The sequence below is a fragment of the Amyelois transitella genome, chromosome 8 (genome assembly GCF_032362555.1).
Source record: "Amyelois transitella isolate CPQ chromosome 8, ilAmyTran1.1, whole genome shotgun sequence".
Classification (NCBI taxonomy): Eukaryota; Metazoa; Arthropoda; class Insecta; order Lepidoptera; family Pyralidae; genus Amyelois; species Amyelois transitella.
In genome coordinates, this window is record NC_083511.1 from 7,004,750 (window position 1) to 7,019,910 (window position 15,161).

The window sequence follows — 15,161 nt, forward strand, 5'->3', positions numbered from 1 at the left end:
TAATGCCGGCTACAGATTATTGCCGCGAAAGTCTGCGAATAAGAGGCACAAGTTTTGCCGTGAATTCACGGCGAGAATTCGTGCTGTGAATTCATATTTCCATTCACCTCATTAAATAATTAATTAACCGAACTAGTATCAAAATAAAAAATCACAAACAAAAAATAAAACAAAGCGACTCCACAACTTTATGTTCCTAGGCAAGCATCAAGAAGCGCGGCGACAAAACTATATTTGTTTCGTTTACTCTTTAATATTTATTGACCGCAAGAAAGAGATAGGTGCGGATAGTGCTAAATGCCGAGTACCGTTAAGTTTTAAATATTTAATAAAATGATTTGATAGAAAACCAACAGCTAACTTATACTATTAAGTGTGATTACTTTAAAACTGAATTGTACTAACATGAAATAGGAAACGCCATCATTTTTGAGCGCAATTCTTGGACAATTTTTACACTTTTTAACAGCACAGCACTTCGTCATTGTGCGACGTTGTCACTCGTGGACGGACGAAACGAGACTAGCCGAGAACTTTACTCACTTGAGCGTTGAGTAGAGTTTTGCCGCGGACACTTTTTTAGCGGGATTGTGAGGTTAGTTGTTTATAGTACGTCAATGCGACAGGCTAGCAACCTGTCACTATTTGAATCTCAATTCTATCATTAAGCCAAATAGCTGAACGTGGCCTTTCAGTATTTGCAAGACTGTTGGCTCTGTCTACCCCGTAAGGGATATAGACGTGATGATATGTATGTATGTATGTAACGTAAACAAGCAAATTCAAAGCCATTTTTAGCTTGCTTTCAGTTTTCTAAATTTTGAATCCTTCTTAAACTCCCTGTAATTCTTTAATATCTGGAAAATGTGCACTAGATGCTGAGCTATGTGTAACCACATAGCCCGCAAAGTCGCTAGGTAAAAAAAGCGCTAGGTATAGCACTGACGATGCTAATTTGGAAACACTGAATGTAGGTGTTGCCATAAGTAAAATAATAATAGAGGTCTACTATCGTCGTCGTCTTCCACAGTCGTCTTGCTGACCAACTTATGCAATCATTTCTTTAGATTCTCAAAGTCACTTTGACACATGTAAAGCAGATTAAATCAATCTTTAGCGTCAGATGAAGATGACAATTTCACAATCCCGAGACGTGTTACTGAAGAAGACGGATTTCGCGACTTTCTTGAAGTGAAAGCTAGGCTGATTTGTCCCTAATTTGCAAAATTATGTGTGGGTAAAAGTGGCTGTAAAAATGTTTTCTCGGAATATTGGCCGTTTAGTAAAATACAGCCTTTACGGTAGCGTGGGCATAGGCGGCACCGTTGGTTTTCTGAAGGCGCAAGATGATGATATCGCAGCACTTACTGTTGTCAGGGTCATTAGAACCGCTACTACTGCAGTGGAAATCGGGAGGATATACCAAACCATGTTATATAGCAAAGAGTGGGATACGGAATCTGAGGAATATTTGCAGTTGAGAAGTCAAGCTCATCAGTTCAGTGCTGAAAAACTACTTGACCTCTGCATAGCTAATAGAGGAATTTATATAAAGCTTGGACAACACGTCGGTGCACTAGAATATTTGGTTCCAAATGAGTACGTGAAAACTATGCAAATTTTACATAAGAATGCACCTAAAAATACTGTTCAGGAGTTAAATCAAGTAATAGAAGAAGAATTCAACAAGAAGGTAAACTTTTTCTTATCATTTAATCCTGGTTAATGTCATGACAGTGATGATGTCACATTTTTTCAAGTGTAAATATTACAGAAAATTGAATAACCTTCGATTATAGTTAAACTTTTAGTCATTTTGACATACTATTTCAGTCTCGATGATAGCTTTTTTGACTCATGAGAACTCCACCCTAACAAAGTCTCAATGATTGGTTGAGTTTGTTGGGAAATGTAAAATTAATAAATAATAATACTTCCCATATTTTATAGTCCTTATCATCTGAAATGGTTTTAAATTGAGTGCATGTTTGTTTCAACAAAACTATAAGATATTTTATTTTTATTATTTAAATTTCATAAGTCAATTAATCACAACAATGTATTCTCTCGTCCACATTTCTATTCTAAGTTTAGATAGCTGTGAAGTTGAGGTTGTTGAAGAAAATGCTGCAGTACAGTTTGTTACCGCTTCTTCTGCACTGATGCTTTGGAAGCGGCAGTAAACTTTGTTTTAAGTAATTTATTTGACATCAACCTATGTTTTAAAACCAAAAGATATGACAATTATTAAGTGATATTGAAGTGTCCCATAATAATGAATAAAAGTTTTGAATTTTTATTTTTATATATTAAATCTATGATTTTGTTTCTAATTTGTGTAATGACTTTATTTTTGTTTTTTTTTCCAAATACCAATATTTATTTTAGGCTGATGAATTGTTTGATGATTTTGAACCTGAGCCCCTTGGCACAGCCTCTTTAGCACAAGTCCACAAAGCAAAACTAAAAGATGGTACTGTTGTAGCTGTGAAAGTCCAACATCCTTTTGTTAAGAACAATTTTGACATAGACCTGAAATGGATAGAATTTGTGTTGAAAACTATGATGAAAATATTCCCAGAATTCAAAATGCAATGGTTGATAGATGAGACCAAGAAGAATATAAAAAAGGAACTAGATTTTTTACTAGAAGGAGAAAATGCAGAAAAAGTAGCTGAGTTATTCAAACATTATAAATGGTTGAAAATACCAAAAATATATAGAGAATACAGCACAAGTAGAGTTCTAGTAATGGAGTATATACAAGGTGGGATGATCAATGATTTGAAATATATTGAAGTAAGTGTATTTTAAAGTTTTTCCTAATTTATTATCATATTGGTTCTCATTGCAATTGAGTATCCCACTATTAATATGCCTGTTTTAAGACAATACATAAATTTTAAAATTTATATTTTAATAATTTATACTAATACATATTTTAATAATTTCAGGAGCACAAAATAAACAAATTTGATGTGTGCGAGAAAATTGGCGATCTATACTCAAACATGATATTTGTGACTGGGTTTGTGCACAGTGATCCGCACCCTGGCAACATTATGGTGATCAAAGAGCCAAAAGACAAAGAAGTCACTCTCTGCTTGTTGGACCATGGTTTATATGCTGTAAGTTGTAATAGACAAGGAGATTTGAGCCCCTGATTCAGAATCAGCTTCCTAGCAAAAGTAGAGCTTACTCTTGAAATTATAAAAAAGCCTTTTTCTTAACATATTTATTTATGTACACAAAATTATATGCAGGTGCATTTAATACAAAAATGATAGTACAAAGTAACATAATATTTGATGCAAATTTTATTTTTGTTTCGGTATCTTAATTTCAGTTTCAATTACTTGGTAAAAATATTTATGATTGTGAAACACAAACTTAATCTGAACCAATTTTATATGAAATTTGAAATAATTACTGGAGTAAAGAATTCCTATTGGCACCTTGACTCAAAAAGTAATAATATTTTGTACTTCGATCTTTGCGATATTTGGAGGTCAAACAAGTGTTATGTATGAAAACAAGCCCAATCGCGTCTTTAACGTATGCGTTTACACACATTTTGTTTATTTTCATTACATAATTTGTTTCTTTAGTTTGCATAAGAGCGTCTTGAAATCTATTTACTAAAGAGACTTGGTAATTTCCAGCAATTAACTGACGAATTTAAATACCACTATTCAAAACTATGGTTGGGTATTCTGTCCCGGAACACAGAAGAAATGAGGATACACTCAGAGGCTATAGGAATAAGGAAGGAACTGTATGGCCTGTTTGCGTGTATAGTAACCGGACGCACGTGGGAAGCAATTTTACAAGGAATAAACAGGACAAATCCATCTCCGCATGAGGTAAATTTTAGTAGGTACTTACTTGGTAGATTCTTATTGGGTAGTAACCTGCGCATGTAGCGACGCCATTTTTAAGAAAAACTATCGCTGTCCTGTTTCACGTCATAATAAAAAGCGAAACAGAGGTTAACAACGGCGTCGTGTGCCATGCTATGGGTATGAGACCTAATCTTGATTAAATCATGGTTGTTGTGGTAAGTGAAAGTGTTTATGCCATTAGTCACATCTAGCAATATCCATTAGCCCACAAAAAAATGAACATAACTCAGAAAAGAGGTCATTGGTACATGGCCAGTGTAAAATTTGAACTTGTCAATAAATTTGAATCGGCACCTAAACTTTGGTCACCGACGCTCTTTAAGTAGCACGCGACTTACACAACAATTGGTTTAAAAATATAAAATTAGTGTAATTACTAATCACCAATAAATGGGGGTAAGCTCAATCTATATCTCTATTTTTTTTTAAGATATACATATATTATCAATAGTCCATTTTTATTATGAATAAGGCTTATAATCTTAGGGTAAGGAAGTTATTTTTGGTCAGATAGGCAAGCATCTTGATACGATATTAATCATAAAATGAAGGCTCTATCTACCTCGTAAGGGTTAAAGTTGTGAAATGTTGTTTGAATAAGAAGGATACACTTTTACAAAAGCCAATCAGAAATAAATTACCTCATACCTATGTTCCAGAAACGAATTTTCCAAGAACATTTGCCCAGCTTCATTCATCACGTGACACACTGCTTGGAGCAAGTGGACCGCCAAGCATTATTGGTGTTCAAGACCAATGATTTGATACGCAGCATAGAGTATGCGTTGGGGACGGACAAGAGAATGTGTGGATCGATTGTGATGACCAAATACTGTCTGCAAAATGTCTACCAGTATGATTGTAGGGTAAGTTTCCATAGCTTATATAGTAAAAAGTTACTAATTTATAAGGTCAAGTCTATAGTGTTCATAGGTATGTATGTATTTACGGTTCTGGGAATATTAGATTCATCACGTCACAACAGTAAGTTTTCTCTTTTTTTATTTAATTAATATTTTTTCCTCTATTTTCAGCATGTGTCTTCAGTCGTCAGAAGACCTTTATTGGCGATAAAATATAGATGGTCGTTAGTATTACTATATTTCTTTAATTTATATCTAGCGTTAATAGAAAAATGGAATAAATGTGTTAATTGTTCTTGAAATATTGATAGACAGCCTTAGAGAATCTAATGTACCAAAGTGATGGACCCTTATTTTAATCAAGACTAAACTATTATTTTTTTATATTACTACCTGGGTTGTATGTATGAAATGTTAGGAAATGTAGGAGATTTATAAGCTAATCATTATTTTAAATCAATGACTTTATCCAGAAACTTATCTTTGCGAAGAACTTTTACTGGTTTCAGAAGACAGATCTATGTTTGTATATTTTTTTATGAGAAATAGGCCAGAATTATTGTAAACAAAAAATAATATACAAAGGCGTTCTTATGCCATTTGGGGGTTACTATCAGTTTGTTTTGAAAGTTTTACTAGATGTGAAGGCGACGCCATCAATAAACAACGGATATTTAAAAGATATTGAAGAACTTTTATAGAATGCAATGCTCAGCATTTAACCAACAATCTCTGGCTCTCTGTTGGTGCCAAAATGGCGGTGATCTGTGTGCGTTCTTTAGTCAGTCAGTGTGATAGCTAGCCATGCACACAAAGGGATTTTATTCATACATCATAATTTCATTGGAATGCTATTCGGTACCTTTTTTGACCGACAGTTTACGTTTGTTTTGATCTTGAACGTGAGATTAGCTTAAGTGCCTTTAAAGTTACGCACATCTAGTCTGTTAATTCCAATAAATTACCTTGTGCTGTTTATAAATACACTTTGATATTCCATCCGAATCGTTTATAAGTCTGGACTTATTTAGCTAAGCCAATAATAACAAAAGTCGGTGGAACCTAGAAATAATTAATATACCTGTGTCATTAACATTTTACCTCAGGTAGGATGGTAAAAAACAACCATGTTGATTTTAGCTCAATTTGTTGGCTATAAATAGCTTAAAGCTGTAGTTAAAATCCTAGTCAAATAAAGCGAAATATACCTCATTCGGTATAAACCTAGAAATGTAAATAAGAATCAGAATGTCACAAAATGTAAACTTATTTATTGTAGTTAATGTTCTATTTATATACGTAAGTTATATTTTGAAATAAAATATTTATTTTTGGTATGACGTGTTTTTATTAAATGTTTCATGTTATGATGGGGGTATTCTGTTTTCCAAGTTGGATAGTTTGGTGCTAAGTGTAGATAAATCGCTTTGTATCTTCAGTAGAATGTTGGTGAAGCTGTCTCGACTCCTTTTTCGGTACAGCCGGAATACTGACGTCGTTGATATCTTCGAACTTAAATCTGGTTTCTTGAAATCAGAGTACAAGAAATTGTTCGGTTTGTCAGAAACACGTTTATACGTAACTCTTTCGATGGATTTGGTCGGGGTTGCTGAAATATGACGATAAGGAAAATTAATAATTTGTACATTATGCATTTATGTCGTGAGTGACAGTGAGTAAAAGTGTGTGCTACTTTCTCAATCTAGGCAGTAGGTACTATTGTATCGTCAACCTAGGTATTTTTCTTTTCATACTCGTCATATAAATTGAAATGATTGATCAATAAACTTTAATCGTACTGTTTACTAATATAATCACAATTGCTATGATTTTCAAAACATCTTATGTGAATCGTTATATTTCTTTATAAAATTGTATTAAAAGAATTTTTTTATTTATGCTACCTAATTAACTAACCATTCATACTATCCATGTGTGAAATCCGTTCTTGTTGATTATGAGAGGTGACAGTTATACTCGTGCTCTCGATATTTTCATCATCAGCTATCATCTGTTTACTTTCACCCATCGTCAGCATGTTCTTATGAAAGGTAGTTAGAGCTGAAACATGAAGGCGGTAATGTTGTTCGTTTTTTTATTTAAAGACTATTTATGTCAAGGGGCTTCGCTCCTGTGGAGTAAATATCATCAAATCCATCAGATTTTTCGTGAAAGAGTAACAAACATACACACATCCATACAAACTTCAGCATGAAGGCCATTGCATACATGCCAAAACATTGGTGGCTGAAATTCTATCCTATTTCAATTTGAAAATAACGTTTTCAAACTGCTTATCGATAGTTTTACTATCAATCAACTATCAATAGTTCCTAAAAAGAGACACTATCAATTGTATCGTTACATAACTAAGTACGATTAGGTGCGTAAGAAAATCATTTATCCACCTACTTGAGCCTTTATCACTGATACCTAAGTACCTACCTATTTCTCGGAATGCTGCATAATAATAACCCGTTCGAGGCTATAACTACTTATTTGAAACAGATTAAAACCACATCGCTCAATTGCACTACGCACAATTAAATAATAGGTCGTAGGTATTTAATTTGTCCTTCTATAATGTGCTCTATCCATGGCAGATTTTATAAACAAGATTAATCAAGTGTGTCTTGGTACTTACAATGTATGTCGCTGTATGATTCCTTGTACTTTAGAATAGGACCATTCCATATGTTTTCCATGTCCCATTTCGGCTGTCGTAAAAGGCAACTAAGGTAAAAAAAAATTGAGATTCTTCTTGAAGGCGATGAACTAGCAACCTGTCACTATTTGCATTTCAATTCCATCATAAAGGCCGTACAGCTGAGCGTGGCATTTCATTCTTTTGAATACTGTTGGCTCTGCCTACCCCGCAAAGGATATAGACATTGTAGTAATAATATCTATGTAGGTACTAACAATACGTCTCCGGCAGCCATACTTCCAACAAGAAGGGATGTTGCGGATCATTCCCGACTCGCAACTCCGTGAGGGGCAGCTCCTGGTCACCAGACTTCAGCACGATGATCTCCTCGCAGTAGTCGGGCAGGTCCAGCAGGTGCCATATCTTCTGGCGCAGCACCGCTATGGACGCGTTGGACTTGACTGATACGTAACGGAGTTTCTCTTCCCTTTCTTGAGAAAAAAATTAAGATGGAATCGCGGAAATGCAATCAAAACTAAAATATACCTAAGAAATAAGAATGAAAAAAATTATGAACATTACAGTTACCATTAAGTACCTAGTACCTATGATCTAAGTAGGTACTGGCTTTGACCCACATTTCTTAAACTCGTTTTCAGTTATGGCTGTATGTTCAAAGCTTGCTTAAGCCTGATCTAACCTTTGGATCTACATTCGTTTAGGTATACTTACGTTTGGGATTTCTATTAAGAATAACAGTGCTTGGATACCTTACTTACCTCCCAAGTCATGTCTACGAATTATAAGAAAAGTGATAACTTCCTTTTTAAACAGCTTTATCGGCGCTTTGATGATTCTCGATAAAGACATGGTGCAACAGCATGGCTGTTATCTTCCTTGTCCTTAAATGCACATGCTTTTAACGAGTTTTCAATATTCCCCACATTAAATGTAGACCTAGATATTAAAGGTAAAAATTATAGTGACCAAGAAATGACATGCTTCAAAATCTATTCCGCGGAGTGATTAGATCCTCTTTCGATCGATTCTTCATTTATGGTTCTCGTCCATTTTCTTTTTTCAGAGAATACAAATTCGTATAATCTAGACTTAATAATAAATAATAAAGTTAAATAGGTTAATTTTTGCTTTAAACCTGCATATCGATTTAGTATTTAGTTGTGGCAAAAAAGCAAATTTTACTATGGCGTTACTCAAATTAGGCATCGGTTTTAAAAAAATTCTTTTTCGGCACGAATAGTTTGCAACCAATTATATTAACAACTAGAGTAAAAAAAAAACTGTTAGGCAATTTATTTGCTTCATGGAGTAATTTTGATTAGGCAATAATTGTATATATTTGAGTACTATCGAAGGTACCTACCTAACTCACATGGAGGGTGCAAAAGGGAACACTCAAAAACAAGAGAGATAGTTTGATTTAAACGTTTTAATGATATATTAAAGACTTTTTAGACCAGATACTGTTACGTAAGTTTAACTGCTTGTAAAGCAAACAAAAGTTGTTGTGATGCTATAAATTCAAATCTGTTAGTTAATACGTTGTAGATCATGCCGTATGTGGCTTCCACTTGACAGTTATCTGAAAAAGAAAGACACTATTATTAATATCATAAATTACTATGTGGCTAACTCCTAAGATTATATAGGCAGATTTTTTAAAGTAACTCGAGAAAAAAGTTAGTAAAACTAAATATTAACGAATAACTTTTGTAAAAAGAGAACCGCCCCTGACTGGAATCCTCCTATTTCGGTTACATTTCTTAATAGTGTAACAAACACTTTCCTGAAAACCGCGCCAAAATCGGTTCAGCGAAACAAGAGATAGTCGCGGTCAAACATACATAAAGGTCAAACGACTACGACCTTTTAATTTTAGAAGGTGGTTAAAAATCATCAGAATCGTACACTTACTTCGTTCTAACATGATCGTAAGTTCCGTTGGCGTGACCATCATTTGGTATTCATGTGTTCCCTTTGGTATAATATTGAACACATATTCCGCGATCCAAATACCTAGTACTTGAGTAAATCTCGTCCTGTTTGGTGTCGTGAAGAATATCTTTCCGCCGGGTTTGAGTGCGTCGACGCAGGATTTGACAAATAATTCCTTATTATTTACATGTTCTATGACTTCGGACGCAACAACGCCATCATAATACTCGGGGAACTTCATCGAGTGGTCCTGAAATAGAATAGATTTATGTTCAAAATTGGATACAAGGCATCACTTATTGACGTCACATCACTTAAATCTAATTATAACTACTACCGCTTCCAAAGCGCATGTGTAGAAGAAGCGGCGGAACAAACTACACTGCAGCATTTTCATCGGACGTCAATAATACAAATATACATAGATCTCTTAAATCCAAATCATGGGCGAATGCACATTGTCTACATTAAAAAAACATGAATGAATGTAGAACTAGTTATTTCAATATGAATATTTCGTCAAATGATGATTACAGTCAATTCTATATAAATGATGATATGAAAGAATGCACATCGCATAGCATTCCTTCCGGCGCGTGTGTCAATCCAAAACCAAAAGTAAAAAAAACTTTTTCAAGATAAAAAAAAAACTGCTTACTTAATTGGCTCACGCCACGATTGGTAACATCTGCTCAATAAGTAAAACTATCAAGGACAATTTACTCTGGTACTTACCTCAATTGTAGAATGAAAGTATGTCGGTTTGATAGGTAATTTCTCATTCTGACTGGCATGACACTGAGCTAGTTCCACCATATGGTTGTTTGCGTCTAGACCGGTCACCTCTGCACCAATCCTAGCTAGGCCCTGCGAAAATAATATCCCTTACTAATATTAAAAAACTGAAAGTCTGTTGTCTGTTCCGCTTTCACGGCTAAACTGCTGGGCTTATTCAAATTAAATTTGGTACTAAAGTTACAAAAACCCATGTTTTAACCCAGTATACTATTTTTTTTTAAATAAATCCCTAAGTAACAAGTGCCCGGCACTTTAGAACAGGACCACTCCATCTCTTTCCCATGGATGTCGTCAAAGGCGACTAAAGGATAGGTTAAAAACTTCCAAACTTGAGCCATCTTTAAGCAATACACATTGCCTTTCAATCTTTATGAGACCTGCCTGTTGGCTCCTTCTACCCGTAAAGGAATGGAAGACTCATGGTGACAAAATTTTGGCTATTAATTGTAGGTCTACCTCATACATGAGGTAAAGAAAATACCTTTTTTATATTAATTTAATTTTACAAAATTTCACCATTTCTAAGAGGGCTGCTTTTTATGATCTTTGCATATTCATATATGCTCTTTCATATTGAAAAATTGAGACCAGGCCAGCCAAACCTTGACGAAAAGAGTCCATGACTTGTAACCAAATATTGATTGTATACAAAAACTATATGTGGTGAGGGAAAACATTGTGATGTAACCATGATCTAATATGAGGAAGGTTCACATGCAAAAGTAGTGTAAAGTCTAACCAGGATGAAAGGGTATCTCATTCTCCAGACTATTACTTATATACACATAATATTTGTATCAAAATTAATTCAATAGATGATGTGTGAGGAGATAACAAACAAATTTATTTTGTTATTTAGTTATATAAGTAATAAAATATCATAATAAATAATCTTGCCTCTGATAATATACCGCCACCACATCCAACATCAAGTATCTTTTTATTTTTCAGTGGCATGCATGTTCTTGTTGATTCTGTGGTTTGCACTAGACCATCACGGATAAATGGTATTCTGGAAATTATTTGTTATTAATTAAAGCTTAAATTCATATTTAATTTTATAAATAAATAATTAATATAAAAGAGTACATTATTTTAAAGATTTTAATTTCAACTTCATTTAAACTCCAGTAAAATAATTTCTTTCTTTCTTTCAAAAGTAATTCAAATATAAAGGCAGGGAATACACATCAGCAATAAATGATTTTACCTTATCAAATTCATAGCATGTAGGGCTTTGACAGGCCCATTTGGTTCCCACCATTCTTTCAATTCACTTGTGAACTTGTTGGCATGATAATCATTAATGGTGGATTTATCATCCTCTTTCTTTTGGTGAACAATATTTCTTGACAAAATTTGAATTCTTGATACACTGAAAATTTGATAGATACTCTAAGCACTATATTTTTAAACATTACAGATTAAAAATATAATGAATAGTTTGTCAATCATAATAATTTGACGAAAATGTAGTTTGTTAGGTAAACAAAATTATGGTAAATAGTTCTTTTCTAACCTATGTATTTTGCATGTTGCTATAATTCTATTCCAGTAACTCGCTTTACATAATATTTTTTTGACCATTTTACTATTTTTTAGGGATGTGGTACCTTATTAGATAAAATGATCACTAAACTAAGACGACTACCACGTAGAGCAACTGCAGTACAAAAGTGCAATAGGAATTGCAAGCAAATTAACAAATTTATATAGTTGCAATTTACACAAATAAATACAAACTTCGGCTGTCACTGTTTACTGACATTGAGTGACACAAACTGAAATTACAGTTTGTGTCACTCACATTCACACACATCGCCACCGAAGACATTACACTTTACTAAATTTTGCGCGGGACTTCGCTGTCGTGGGAAATTCCAAGAAAGTGGCCTGTGCCAAATTTTGTGAATATCAGTCAGAATAGTTTTTGAGTTTATTCGTTAGAATAGGAACATACAAAATAAAAATATTTTGTCTTTATTAGTAGTGTGGATGTGAATAAAAAGACTGTGCAGTTACTCAAAAACGGTTCACATGAGGCAAACGTAAACGATGTTTGTCATTTTTAATATAAACTAATTCATGTGAAATTTAAAAGTGTACTTTTAAATTTCGATTTTCGATTGTTCTATTTCCCCGCAAGAAATATTGACGTGACTATATGAATGTATGTACTTTTAGGTTGTTTGGAAAAAGAAAGGAATTATCAGCCCATTCATAATAATGATGTCCCAGATATAACAAATCATGTGGTACCTACTTTATATAGAGAAGGACACACCGTTTACGGGTGTGTTAATTACACTTGCAGGTATTAAGACACGAACACCCATCGTTCAAGTGACTCTCACGTGACCCGTGTATCTCAGTGTTAACAACAAAAAACTATCGTATATAATAAATATCGTATCGTACCTAGGTACCCTGTCTTTGTGTGACATTTTGTCGGATTCCCGCCAAAACCTTGCCGTTGCCAGTGCGTTTCTAATGTCAGTGTCATACTTATCTTGAAAACAACTTTATTTTCAATTTCAAACAAAGTTCAAATATTTGGAAGAATAATTTGTTTTGAGGTCAAGTTTACGGTAAAAATGAGTCTTTGGGTGGATAAACATCGTCCAAGAGATTTAATGAAATTAGATTTTCATAAAGATCAAGCAGTACGTCTCAAAAGTTTAGTTCAACAGAGTGATTTTCCCCATCTTCTTATTTACGGTCCTTCTGGCGCCGGTAAGAAGACTAGGGTTATGTGCCTGCTCAGGGAGCTGTATGGATCAGGCATAGAACGATTGAGGCAGGAAACGATGCATTTTACGACTCCATCTAATAAGAAAATAGAGATTATGACAGTAAGTAGTAATTACCACATTGAAGTAAACCCGACTGATGTAGGAATACACGACCGAGTTGTTATCATGGACTTAGTTAAAAATGTTGCCCAAACCCACCAAATAGATTCTTCTGGTCAACGCGAGTTTAAAGTCGTGATTCTGAATGAAGTAGATGATCTAACCAAAGATGCACAACATGCCTTACGCCGCACTATGGAAAAATATGTAGCCACATGCAGACTCGTCCTCATTGCTAATTCTATATCGCGGGTCATACCTGCTATCAGGTCGCGTTGTTTGACCATTCGAGTACCAGCACCAACAGAGAATGAAATAGCATCTGTGTTACATTCAGTATGTAAGAAGGAGGGTCTCAACTTGCCTTCAGAACTAGCTATTCGTATAGCTAAATGTGCTGATCGTAATATGCGTCGTGCTTTGTTAATGTGTGAAGCATGTAAAGTTCAACAGTTTCCATTGATAGCAGATCAAAAGGTTCCTGAACCAGATTGGCAATTATTTATACGAGATACAGCCTCAATGATTTTATCAGAACAGTCACCTAAAAAACTGGGAGAAGTGAGACAAAAATTGTATGAATTAATTATACATGGGGTGCCACCAGATATGATTTTTGCAGGATTGCTGAAAGAATTAGTTCGTAATTGCGACATGGCAATGAAATGTCAAGTAGCAAGCCATGCGGCTCGCTTTGAGCACCGAATGAGGCTAGGTAATAAACCAATATTTCACTTAGAGGCTTTTGTGGCAAAGTTTATGGCCATTTATAAGAAGTTTATGGAAGAATCCCTCGGTGATGCTTTCTAAGTCAGAACAATGCTGTGCAAATGTTTGCTGATTGATATTTTTTAAATTAAATATTTCTTATATTTGTGTCTTTTTATTAGAATATAAGTGTGTTTTACATCTCTCCCATCATGTAGAATAATTACTAACCAATTTAAAAAATATTTCCAGGGAGTCAATGCTAATAAGTGATAGGTATATCAAGGCTGCCTTACTCAAATTTCCATCCAGTTGGAATACCACAAGCAATTTTTCTATTTTTATGATAAATTATTAAAATACTGTTTTGTTGCCAGATCATATCCTGGTGTAAAAAAAATATTCTAATATAATAATTTTCTTAGCAGACAACTGCATGTTCCCCTGGGAGCAAAGAGTGTCCCTCTTCGATTTTAATCTAAAAGAAATAGGTATCTTTTACTAGTAATAGTAATAATAGTCATTATTTAGCAGGGATTTTGCCAAGTGATAGATGTATATAGTTCCTGCCTATAAGAAATCAAGTGATTATGACACAAATAATACAATTGCTTAGCATATTTATATTTTTTTCTTGAATTTTTTTAATTGAATATTGAAATATTAATTAAAATCAATCACGCCAATAATCAGTATTGTCCAGAATGATTTATAAATAACATAGTGTTTGTAATATTATTGAGTAAACAAATATAAACATTAGTAAAGACTTTCCCACTTCTCGCGCTCTTCCCTCTCTTTCTTGACCTGTGCGACGATAGGGGACAGATACAGCACGTCTTCTTCAAGTTTGGTCCACTCCGCTTTAGGCAGGACGGTCTTCTGTGAGCTTAGTTGCACGGCTCTAATCAGACGGTAGTTGCGTTCATCAAGAACATGATCGGGAAGGCGGCGGAGTGCTTCCACTACGTCCTCGTTTTCATACAACAAGTCGTCTCGCACGAGGCCATACTTGTTGAACCCAGCGAGGTTGTAAGCCCATTTCTTCATACTGTTGCATGCGACAGCAGTTGTTCTGAATGCCATTGGTTTAGTCTTTTTTTGAAATTAATTTTAAATCGCTCAAAATTACGAGATGTCAGGAACTGAACTGTTCTTAGTTGCTGTGTACCTATGGTAACCTAATAAATAAATAAGGGTGCACTCATACTTGAGTATGGTGACTTAAGTGCTCTGTGTCACTTAAGACTGACAGAGGAAGAGGTACTGACAAACATTCCTAATCCAAAATAATATATATGCAAAAGTAAGTTCGTTTGAATGTTATTCTCACGTTATCTACTGAACCAATCTTTTTTTAATTTCGTGTATATATATTCTCCGCATATATATAATTAAGGGTCTCGAGAAAGACTTAGGGTACCTTTAATTTTGG

At 34.3% G+C, this 15,161-nt stretch overlaps 5 protein-coding genes across 6 annotated transcripts; 2 read left to right on the forward strand and 3 right to left on the reverse strand.

Moving 5' to 3' along the window:
- Positions 1-1,083: 1,083 nt before the first annotated feature.
- Positions 1,084-6,102, forward strand: LOC106137493 (aarF domain-containing kinase 1). 2 transcript variants are annotated; one of them, XR_009656975.1, is made up of 6 exons: positions 1,084-1,693; positions 2,389-2,799; positions 2,955-3,128; positions 3,663-3,873; positions 4,562-4,768; positions 4,937-5,077. XR_009656975.1 is itself a non-coding variant. In XM_013338336.2 (6 exons), the coding sequence occupies exons 1-6, from the start codon at positions 1,256-1,258 to the stop codon at positions 5,063-5,065; spliced, it is 1,560 nt and encodes a 519-aa protein (XP_013193790.2). In that variant the 5' UTR covers positions 1,096-1,255; the 3' UTR covers positions 5,066-6,102. The 2 variants fall into 2 exon arrangements, 1 of the variants encoding a protein (XP_013193790.2); XM_013338336.2 differs by having other exon boundaries at positions 1,096-1,693; positions 3,663-3,863; positions 4,937-6,102.
- Positions 6,096-8,346, reverse strand: LOC106135020 (uncharacterized). The gene is made up of 4 exons (XM_013335182.2): positions 8,192-8,346; positions 7,688-7,903; positions 6,683-6,826; positions 6,096-6,374 (listed from the first exon to the last, which is right to left on the reverse strand). The coding sequence occupies exons 1-4, from the start codon at positions 8,280-8,282 to the stop codon at positions 6,130-6,132; spliced, it is 696 nt and encodes a 231-aa protein (XP_013190636.2). The 5' UTR covers positions 8,283-8,346; the 3' UTR covers positions 6,096-6,129.
- A 501-nt stretch (positions 8,347-8,847) lies between these two features.
- LOC106135637 (ubiquinone biosynthesis O-methyltransferase) lies at positions 8,848-11,890 on the reverse strand. Its single transcript, XM_060945450.1, has 6 exons — positions 11,686-11,890; positions 11,377-11,541; positions 11,064-11,178; positions 10,104-10,235; positions 9,348-9,618; positions 8,848-9,015 (listed from the first exon to the last, which is right to left on the reverse strand). Exons 1-6 carry the CDS (start codon positions 11,751-11,753, stop codon positions 8,900-8,902), a joined length of 867 nt encoding a protein of 288 aa, XP_060801433.1. The 5' UTR covers positions 11,754-11,890; the 3' UTR covers positions 8,848-8,899.
- A 767-nt stretch (positions 11,891-12,657) lies between these two features.
- LOC106135839 (replication factor C subunit 3) lies at positions 12,658-13,890 on the forward strand. The gene has a single exon (XM_013336233.2). It carries the CDS (start codon positions 12,761-12,763, stop codon positions 13,826-13,828), a length of 1,068 nt encoding a protein of 355 aa, XP_013191687.2. The 5' UTR covers positions 12,658-12,760; the 3' UTR covers positions 13,829-13,890.
- A 595-nt stretch (positions 13,891-14,485) lies between these two features.
- On the reverse strand, positions 14,486-14,947 carry LOC106136013 (cytochrome b-c1 complex subunit 7-like). Its single transcript, XM_060945537.1, has one exon. It carries the CDS (start codon positions 14,810-14,812, stop codon positions 14,486-14,488), a length of 327 nt encoding a protein of 108 aa, XP_060801520.1. The 5' UTR covers positions 14,813-14,947.
- Positions 14,948-15,161: the final 214 nt, after the last annotated feature.

What these genes read in the sequence shown, in the direction of transcription:
- LOC106135020 (XM_013335182.2), bottom strand. Translation starts at nt 8,282, where the DNA reads ATGTCTTTATCGAGAATCATCAAAGCGCCGATAAAGCTGTTTAAAAAG. An exon ending in TCGTAGACATGACTTGGGAG is followed by an intron (nt 7,904 to 8,191) that starts GTAAGTAAGGTA and finishes TTTTTTCTCAAG; the next exon opens with AAAGGGAAGAGAAACTCCGT. An exon ending in ACACATGGATAGTATGAATG is followed by an intron (nt 6,375 to 6,682) that starts GTTAGTTAATTA and finishes GTCATATTTCAG; the next exon opens with CAACCCCGACCAAATCCATC.
- LOC106135839 (XM_013336233.2), top strand. Translation starts at nt 12,761, where the DNA reads ATGAGTCTTTGGGTGGATAAACATCGTCCAAGAGATTTAATGAAATTA.
- LOC106137493 (XM_013338336.2), top strand. Translation starts at nt 1,256, where the DNA reads ATGTTTTCTCGGAATATTGGCCGTTTAGTAAAATACAGCCTTTACGGT. An exon ending in ATGATTTGAAATATATTGAA is followed by an intron (nt 2,800 to 2,954) that starts GTAAGTGTATTT and finishes TAATAATTTCAG; the next exon opens with GAGCACAAAATAAACAAATT. An exon ending in TGGACCATGGTTTATATGCT is followed by an intron (nt 3,129 to 3,662) that starts GTAAGTTGTAAT and finishes GGTAATTTCCAG; the next exon opens with CAATTAACTGACGAATTTAA.
- LOC106136013 (XM_060945537.1), bottom strand. Translation starts at nt 14,812, where the DNA reads ATGGCATTCAGAACAACTGCTGTCGCATGCAACAGTATGAAGAAATGG.
- LOC106135637 (XM_060945450.1), bottom strand. Translation starts at nt 11,753, where the DNA reads ATGGTCAAAAAAATATTATGTAAAGCGAGTTACTGGAATAGAATTATA. An exon ending in CATGCTATGAATTTGATAAG is followed by an intron (nt 11,179 to 11,376) that starts GTAAAATCATTT and finishes AATAATTTCCAG; the next exon opens with AATACCATTTATCCGTGATG. An exon ending in TACGATCATGTTAGAACGAA is followed by an intron (nt 9,016 to 9,347) that starts GTAAGTGTACGA and finishes TTTCTTTTTCAG; the next exon opens with ATAACTGTCAAGTGGAAGCC.